Source organism: Papilio xuthus, unplaced genomic scaffold (genome assembly GCF_000836235.2).
Source record: "Papilio xuthus unplaced genomic scaffold, Pxut_1.1 DF825928.1, whole genome shotgun sequence".
Taxonomy (NCBI): domain Eukaryota; kingdom Metazoa; phylum Arthropoda; class Insecta; order Lepidoptera; family Papilionidae; genus Papilio; species Papilio xuthus.
In genome coordinates, this window is record NW_013532721.1 from 1,451,884 (window position 1) to 1,462,244 (window position 10,361).

Sequence of the window (10,361 nt, forward strand, 5' to 3'; positions counted from 1 at the left end):
TTTACTTTGCAAAATGTATGGCATTCATCTCTCCAAAGTTATGTCACGGATAATACTTTATACGTAACGTTACTTTTGTTTGTATTAAAAACCTTTCTACCGTAAAGATAAATTAGCTTTTATACGTTTAGTGCACTAAATGTATACAAAAAAGCGGCAAAAGGAAATATTATAAGTTAAGTTGTATATTCTTCTTAGTATTCGTTTCAACCCATAGTCGTCTACTGCTGGAATTAGGCTTATTCCAGTACCTACTGTCATACATACTCCTTCATGACCTGATCGTCGGATTTAGTGAGATGCTTACCTAAAAGCGTCGAACTAGGGCACTTCAATTTGATGATATCATGACGGCATGGCGATGATATCATCTATACTGCTTTCGGGAGCAATTAATTATGGATCAAAAACACAAGTTACTATTTTTTTCTTTATACGATTTGGATTCGTGTGAGTGGATATGACGAGTATCTAAATGAAGTGTCGTGTTAACTGAAAGGACAGCTGGGCGGTTGACTTCGTTGCGGATGTGCTTGAAATAACTCAAAACATTCGATGTCGCATCCGTTACTCGCATCGCCAGGTGTCAAGCTTTGCGGTAAATATAACGCTCCGGGGGCTCTCACTGGCTACTTCAGAACTAACGATGCGACAGCGCCATCTACTGTTTGCTAAAATAACAGACACCCCACGTTTAGTTACAAGTACACTCGACAATTATGAGTTTTATCATTGCTTATGATAAACATATGTGATTGCATTTTACATCAAAATGTTTTTTTTTTCAAATGGTATGTTATGGTTGTATGTTAAAGGTATGGTAAAACTATGGATATAGGACAATTTAAAAGCTATCTCTAAAATAATATGATAGTATTATAGTTTAAAATATGTTACGCAATTCTAAGAAGCACATCAAATAATTACGTGACGATTTCGTATATCTTAAAAATATGTCAACGGCACGACTGTAGCAAACAAAATGCGAAGTGACATAATAAAATTAACTTAATCTTAAGTTAGCATTTGGGCATAACACGACTTGATCTTAACTTTGTATAAATGTTACTCTAAATAATATTCAAAAATGATTTTAAATTGAAACATGTTAAATAATTTTGAAATGGAATATGTAAACGACTCTGTCGTTTCCAGATATTGCTAAATATAATATTTATATACTTATTCCTCAGTGATCCTAGGAAGCCATTAAAGTTTCAAATAAAAGGACTTGATGTGCATAAGTTAACGAGGATTCAGTACGCGGCCGTCATACATGGGGCAGTGGCCGAGCCATCAATCTTCACTTTATTATAAACACACGCGTCGTCCGAACCATAAACACGTTTAATGTTTTCTCAATAAGCTCTTCCTTATAATATTTTAAGCTCCTTTGATGAATTTTTAATATTTAGATCCGATAATAATATCCTTAGAATAATGATGTGTACACGTGTTAAGAGCCAGTTTTTATTGGATTAATTCAGTGATAATAAAAGATTAAACATTTTATTTTAAATTATTTGTTGGTAATCGTAAGTAATTACTAAAATAATTAAGACAAACAATTGGACAATGTTACAAGATAATAGTTTTTCCATCCACGTTCTACGTTTTACATTATTTTATTTTACTATAACTTTTTGCTACAGTAGACGTGAACATAAATCTAACATTATTCGAGTAAAGTATCTGGTAGTACAAATTGTATAAATCAATGAATTAAAAGCTGTGATAAATAATGAGGAAAGTGAGAGAAACTAATAGAACAATAAATCCAATAATTAAGGTAGAAGATTAAGAGCGGCGTTCATACTTTGATTAAAGCAATTGTATTAGAGGGAAGCTGTGCACGCATCGGAAGGATATCTCATCGCAACACGTGCTGATAATTTCCTATCCCAAATTACGCTTTATTGGTTTGTATATCATTTGTATTCAAGTACAACGACCAGCATGTTATGTGCCGATTTAAGGGACGAAGTTAATTTATAATATCTGATTAAATAATAATTTATTTATAAAGATTATTTGATGAATCAAGCTTAGTAACTGACTATACTAATTTTAATCGATTTAAATAACATAGGCATGTGCTATGTTGGCGAACCGTGGTAGGTGAAGGGATTATCAGAGAGATTAAGCAGGGCTAGCCGCAGCGCCATTGTCGGTGTGGATTTCACGCTAATGAGGTGGTGGTAAAATTTCACAACATTTGACATATTTTTTTGCTAGTTAGTGACACTGAGTAAGGGTTTTCAACGAAAGTAACTTTAGTGCACGTTTCCTACACCTGTTTTATTATTTATTTATACATTAATTATTTAATATTTTTACAAAACACTAATTTTATCTACTAATTTTCAGTCATTAATTCTACATTTAGTCGTATCCGTATCCATATATGTTTTGATAAATAAGGTTTTCCCCAGATATTAATTCCCTAACTGTCGTTGGAATTTTAAATCATCTTCCATCAGACTAAATGGTTACTTTCCGTTTTGATTTCGATTCAGATACGTTTTGACAAAGCAATGCTTATTTGACCTACTTTCCATTCTAAACGTCATCGTTTCGATAGCAGTTTTCGATGTTTAATATCGCACTCTCAACATTAATAAAAATGGTAGTTATGATAGATTTTGTTACCTCCATTGATTTACATTGTAGCGTATAAACTGATTTAGACATAACTTTAAGACATTACAACATTTGTAAAATATAATAATAATAATAATAAAGTTTTATTGTACATTCAACAAATCTGGTTCATTATAACCTTGGCTCCTTTACTAGGTCTCCCTGTATTAAAGGAGCCAATGACTTCCTATAAGTTACATTGCGTATGTACAATTTTTTTAAAGTTAAGCAATAATTTAATAATCTAAAGAGAACAAACAATAGTAACTAGAAATTATATAAAAAAACCTATTATTTATATATTATGTTTTATTAGTTTAATTAAGTCAAGTATATTAAAGGTCATTAATTCGTAACAGCATCTAAAATAGTATTATCGTTGTCGCTCAGAATCACATAAATCTAAGTTAAAAGTTAATTTTGTCAATCCGGATAATTCCTCAAGGTTTAATCAGACTAAGTTGGATGTAATTAATGTTCGCTAAGGGCACGCAGTCTAGGAAAGCTCCGATTCAACTAGCAATAGTCGAGCAAAGTTTTAAGCAATCTAAGAAGCATGATTAAGAAAATAAATGTCTCATATATTAGTAGTCTAGTGTTTTATATAAAATATTCTTTTTATAATTTTAATTCCGTCTCTAACAACTAAACCAGGTCTTTAGTTATACACTATTATGGTAACCTATAATTTAGTAAGGTTAAAATTAATTTATTACTAAGAAAATGTAAAGAAAACTTAATTCATTTTGAAATAAATTATAACCGTTTATGTTGTTAATTTGAAATTGACGGAATATAACAATTAAGTGAAAACATGATGTAAATACTTTAATGTCGTTAGCCGATTATCAATAAATATAGCATTGTTATTATCAAAGCTGGGGTCTTTATTAAGTACGGTTAGAGAGAGACGGGCGGAGGGTACGCGGGAGTTTTCATCCAGTACGGCGGGGGCGGCCGAAAACGCCTTACGTATCGCGCGCGTCGCGATTTAACCGTACACACATACGTTATTTACCTGAAAAAAAAACTGGCACACGAAAATTTTATTTTTTTAAAGCATATTTAATTATAATTGTATAATTTTGTTTATTTAAAAATAACAGATTTTGGTAACTGTGTGAAAAAAAATTTAACATAAAGCTTACTTCGTTCATATGCGTTGAAAACAATTATTAAAGTTGAAAGTTTTGTGTTACTTTAAGTTATTTAACTTGTTTATTCAACTTATAAGACGATTATTTATGGGAGAAAAATTGTTAAAACGTTTCTTTCGTTATAATTAAAAAGTAAGTAAAAACCAATACCAAGTATTTTAAATATAAAGATAAATCACCAATTTTTATACATTCCTACAGTTAAATAAAATTGTGCGAAAAATATTAATAATAACAGACACAATTGTATTGTTAAATAATTACAGATGTATTATTAATTAATAATACATCTTAAATTATTTAACACCATGTATAATTTGTTTACACATTTTCATAGTGCATTAATTTTTTTCTTGAAATCTTCGAATTATTTTTATGTTTGTGGACTATATTTACATGGATTAAAAATAATAGAGTTTTATAAATTTGAAAGAAAATTTACTTTTATGAAATTGCTATTAATACATATAATATTATAGCAATAAATATAACGATTGTTGTATTAAAATAAAGGTAAAAATACATGTACTTTTGTAAATGTATCATCAAACAAAAGAAGGCAACACAAAGAGCAATGGAACACATTTCGCCGAGCGCCTCGCACCGCGTCCTATATTCGTAACGAGATGATGCGCTAGCCTGTTTCTTTTAGCACATCCCGAGCAACACCTTTCACTACTTTTACCAATGTTCTACTAAAACGTTCACATCTTTTAACTAAAGAAAGAAATAGTATCCACCATTTAAACATCGCTATTATTGTTAAACCTTCTCAGGTCGATAAATTTGTCTCGTTTGAAACAGTCCAAGATTTAGATAAAAAACATTGGCGAATATTTGTATAGCCAGAGATCTCTAGGTTATCAATATCTACACGTCCTTGGTAGTAATTGCTTCGAACGAAAGAATTATTTTTTTATTTAGAAAAAAAAATATAATTATTTGAAACGAGCATCTATTCACTGACAATATTCCTCTTTGTAAGTTTATTATATGAAGCTGTGAACAGCAAATACAAGAAAAGCGGACATTATCGACTTTTTATTTTATTGTTTTTTAATTACAACCCCGGTTCGTGTCAATCGATTGCACCTATACCGATAGAACTACACGCTGTAGTCGTACGTAGTTGATTGCTGTTACAACAGAGAGTGTAGTATATAGTAATACTGCTTGAGTAGTTTAAGAGTTAAACTCCAAACTACATATTATTTTGTATTTATTAGTCTTGTTAATTAAATTCCAAGGTTGTAAGTGTGATATAATATTTTTAATTTAACCTTGTTTACAAGCTACCAGTGTCGTAGTTGCGGTAAGACAATTGTGTATTCACGCCGGAGATGTAGATAGCTTGTAATCCCTTCGGAACAACAGGGGTTACTATAGTATTTGTTATTCTCTTCGTTGAAAGAGGTTACCTTTTATTTTAATACGATATTAAATCAAAATACTAGCTATCGCTCAAGTGAAATTAAAAAAGAAAATAAATAATTTAAAATAAGACCTAAAATCATGTTAAAACGGATATCTCTGTCTACCCTTCGGAAGGTTGAGCGTAAGAGATAGTCTTTTAATACAAATATAACGAACCATATCTAAACTAGGAACTTGGCAACCCATTGAAAAAGGTTAATCAAAAGAGTACTCGTTGCCGACTTTCGTATACATGTGTACATTTTGTTGTTAAGATTGCAAAATAAAAATTTGTAGCTTGTAGAATTTATTTCTGGCAAAGTGAGCATAAATTCTATTTTAAGATTCCTTTTAAAGGAAACTGGAAGTGCAATTTTGATAAAGCTTTACGCGATATATTAACAAGATTTGAGTGAAGATGTTTGGCACATGTTATGTAGACAATAGACAAAGAGCACTATTCAGATTGACTGTATAGAATTGTTTGTTACATAGTACATATGTGTGTTGGTTTGAAATTGCGCGCTTGCTTTTGTTACTCATAGTTCGTGTAACGTGACATTTGACGCTAAACTTTACATTACACTCACACTAAATTCGGTCATTTTAACTACTTAGTATATCAAATCAGGACCAAATGAGGATTATTATCGTAATACAAATCATAGAACGTAATTCACGATAAAAAACCTTTTTTTCTCACTTAGAATATTAGAAAAATTAACACCATTCATTTGTTACTTTTTTGTATGTAATATTTTTATACTCATTATGTAAATTATTACGTAAACTTTACAATTTAATTTATTTTACGAATACAATAATTGACTTTAAACAAAAACCTCTCCCTAATTTTAGTACAACATTACACTGAAAAAATATGTGTGCGTTAAAGTGGCGAACTAATTGCAATTGTGTCGTACTGTATCAATAAAGGACTAAGTGTGAAAGTAATTTGGACAGTGAGTGTATCGTACACAAATCTTATGGCAGTATCGAGTGGCATGGAGGTGATCCCTGCTGCGGGGAGCCGCATCCTTGTGGCTATTTTTGCCGCAATCTGTTGGAGCGTAGGTAAGTTTTATTCTATTAACCTGCATCCTCTTTAGATAAACCCAAGGGACACCCTTTTAAATAAAAACAGATATACAAAATACGATGCTGGTTGTTTGCTGTCATTTTATAACGAATTAAAAACGAAATTATCTTATTAGACCGCAGTTAGAATGCAAATATAGCAAGTGTAAGCTGTGAATATAACTTGAGTAAGATATCTTTTATCGAACTTAACCTTATATATAAAATTTTCGTGTCACAATATCAGTTACCATACTGCTCCGAAACGGCTTGACCGATTTTTATAAAAGTTTATATACATATTCAATAGGTCTGAAAATCGGCAACTATCTATTTTTTAATTCCGTGCAGACGGAGTCGTGGACGACAACTAGTTTATCTATAAATTTAAATTCATCACATTATCTAGATTTACTGTTTATATTTTTGCTGAGATATATGATGTTTAATTTATTAAAATGAAAGTCTTGCTTACTTAATATATTTTTTGATTTAAAATTTTTCCTGCGTCGTAACAGCCATACCATTACAAAAGTAATATCCCGGTATACCGCTCCGTTACATTTCAACAATGAATTTTAAATCAGCTATTTCGCCGTTTTTTGCCTTAATGCGATGATAATGGCAAACGGTAAAATTTATAATCAAATTCATTCCGAAAACGAATTATAAATAAATTAATAACTTGGTAAATAAATTTAAAAGTATATGACACGAAAATAGACTTTGCTACATTGAAATACTTTTAAAAGAAATATCTAATGCTTACAATATATGGAATATTACGTTCAAATGATTAGTAAAACAAACAATAAAAAAATAATTGTTAAGACATAGCTTTTCTGAGATCTAAAATATATTCACTACTAAACTATCAAAGAAAGTTCCTTATACCACTTTACAGTACAATTTCATATAAAATCTAAAAGGAATAAATTGTGTAAATAAGCAATACTTTTTTAATACAACCATTTGATTGAATTTTTCCTTAACTTTTGGGTTTTTCGGCTAAAATTACATACCGTGGGTTTCTGCGACCAAAATCATTGTATGAAACATAACGTCATCCTTGTCATTATCTTTGACACAACAGAGGTAACAATATGTTTTAAACGGGAATGTTGATCTCAGAAATCCACGGTATACCGTATTTCATAACATTGATCTCATCTAATCTCATTAATGTGATTACGCAATTAACACGGAAACGTTTAACGATTGGTTTAGTGCATGTGCATTGCATTTATAGTGTGTGATAATACGTTTCAAAATAAGTGTATATCAGGATATGTACAAAAAAAATATTTAAAAAAATCATCCCTACTATTAAACGTAGCTTTGTTTTTTTTTCTGAAGAAATATAAACATAAAACTATTTTTAAGTGGATTTTACGAGCATTTTCCATTAAATTCTATGAAAGTTCTCAAACCAGTTGTTGAACGTAATGTTTGGATCGTAATGTCCCATCTATTAATATACGTATATTACGATAAATGCTTTTTCAACGTTTACTTAATATTTTTTTTGACAACAGAAAGAAGTAAGATTAGGTTACAAAGATTGAATCGCCTAATTTCAATTTTCCTATACAGGTGTTGGAGGACTTCAAAATTTAGAAATTAATGTGCCTAGCGCAGTTCTTGTTGACGAAACTGTAACACTCGAATGCAGCTGGCTATTAGAAGACGAAGAAGCATTATACAGTGTTAAATGGTATCGAGGGAAAGAAGAATTTTACAGATACATTCCAAAAGAATTGCCACATACAAGAGTGTTCCCGTTACCGGGAATCGAAGTTGACGTAAGTAAACAGAATCAGTAATCAGATTTCGTAAATGAAAATCTTAATATTGATGTATAGAGAACCGGATACAAGACCTTTTTTTTGAATAAAGCATTACAGAATAGTCTATCAGTCGGTCCCAAGCAAAAATTGGACAATTTATACGTCCTTCATCGGAAACCGTTTTTATTTGTAAGACTCTATTACTTAGAATGTATTCATGTTATTTTGCCGCTGATTTTGAAATTGTTAATATATAAATGTCTTTTCAATTAAAAACGATTAAATAAATATAATTCAAAAAATAAATAATCATAAATCACTAACAACAATTAAAATCAGAAACAATTAAAGCTGGAGTTTTATGATCAAATTAATTAATTTCATAAAACAAGCTACGATCGGCAATTTCTATTTTTATAATTCACAATATTACAAAACCTGAGCTAAAATAATTGCAATCTCTTCAAAACGATCGTATTAATAAATTAATTAATAACCGTAGTCGGAAGCTAGAGTGGTTTTGTAAGCAGATATTAATGCGTTTATTATACCGGTTCAGATTCCGTTAACACCTTGAAACGCTGTTTAGTGGGGTGGATCAAATGCTGTGCTATAGTAATAGTTAAATGTGAATTGTATTGTACAAGGCTTAGTGCTTGACTGTACAATATTAAACGAACTATACAATATTTTTTATATGAGAAGGGGCAAACGAGCAACGAATCGCCTTAAATGCATATATGTTTGTTTTATGGTCAATAGACTACTCTATTTAAGTTTATTTGTTTGATATAGAATTAAAACTGATTAGCAGTGAATGAAAGTATTCCCAATTGTTAATTCAGTAAAAAATAAAAAAAATCTTTCCCTGAATATTTAATTAAATGAAAACAATCAAATTAAAAAATGATACGAGAAGATATCAATATGTCTTATTTCAATTTTGATTTCAAAGTTGTATTGCATGGCTTTAAATTTTAATAATGACTAAGTAAATGACACTTATCTTGCCGTCATCATTGGTGCAGATATCCCGGTCGGGTGCGCGGCGCGTGGTGCTGCAGCAAGCGACGCCGGCGATGGCGGGCCGGTTTCGTTGCGAGGTGACCGCAGACGCGCCCACCTTCCACACGGAGATACGTTCCGCTCCTTTAGAAGTAGTTGGTAATTGAATATTTGGATGTTATTATATACTTATAAGAGAATTTAACGATGGCTAACTTATTTGAGTGACCACTTCTTTGTAGTGTGCAAAACAGTCAGGAAATAAGATGCCTAAATTGTCTCCGAATACGTTGTAGGAAGTAAATAATACTTTTTACGTGCAGCAGTAGGAGCTAGGGGTAAGATCTGTACAACATTATATGCAACATTTTTAAATTATAATTAAGTATCATTTGAGATTTCTTGGTATAGTACTCCGGTAAAAACAAAAACATGAAAGTGTAGAAGACATTTATATACGATTTTCGTAAAATATAATACATTCTGAACATAACATTTTAGAACCACCGGAATGGGGACCGAAACTAGTCTCCGACCGGTCGTGGTACGGCGTTGGATCAAATCTGCGAGCTACGTGCGCGTCTCCGCCGTCTTATCCACCTGTGAATCTCACCTTCGCACTTAACGGAGAAGAGGTAAGAAATGTTTTTACAAAGGTAAATATTTAGAATCTGGTATGATTTATAAGTAAAAATTATAAGAATAAACAAGGACTTTTGTTACAGATTGATATTGAATCTATAACACACGAGTTACCGCCATGGTTCAAGTGGGATCCACCATTAAAATCCGAATCGACTACAACAGAGCGATCTGAAGATGAAATGAATTTCAATGTTTTTCACGATGAAGAAAACCTGCAGTACTTGGATGAGACGTATATAAATTTACATAAGGAAGAGATAAGGCGTCCATCGAAGGAAAGTTTGAGACCTGTATATGAGAGGACAGGACCCGATAATAGAACCCCGACTGTCGGTGTGGTATCGTTCGGTGTACGCACAGAGGCGTTCGAACGTGGCAGTCTCCGGTTAACGTGCATCGCTAATATATACAATCTTTACGCAGCACGTACAGAATTAATATTTGATATGGAGCAACCTGAAGTTGCTTCGGTTCTCGGAGTCCGTAATAGAAGCACAGGTGAGATTTAATATACAATTTTCTAATCATGATTAAGTACATAATGTTATGTTGGAAAGGATTTAAATAATACATGAATATTATTTTTGCAAGGGCTTATAAAATGACTATGAGGTATTTCTGTTTACGAAGAAATCCA

At 31.4% G+C, this 10,361-nt stretch overlaps 1 protein-coding gene across 1 annotated transcript; it reads left to right on the forward strand.

Moving 5' to 3' along the window:
* Positions 1-5,844: 5,844 nt before the first annotated feature.
* LOC106125035 (uncharacterized) lies at positions 5,845-10,233 on the forward strand. Its single transcript, XM_013322122.1, has 6 exons — positions 5,845-5,862; positions 6,069-6,284; positions 7,881-8,089; positions 9,103-9,238; positions 9,581-9,714; positions 9,805-10,233. Exons 2-6 carry the CDS (start codon positions 6,197-6,199, stop codon positions 10,231-10,233), a joined length of 996 nt encoding a protein of 331 aa, XP_013177576.1. The 5' UTR covers positions 5,845-5,862; positions 6,069-6,196.
* Positions 10,234-10,361: the final 128 nt, after the last annotated feature.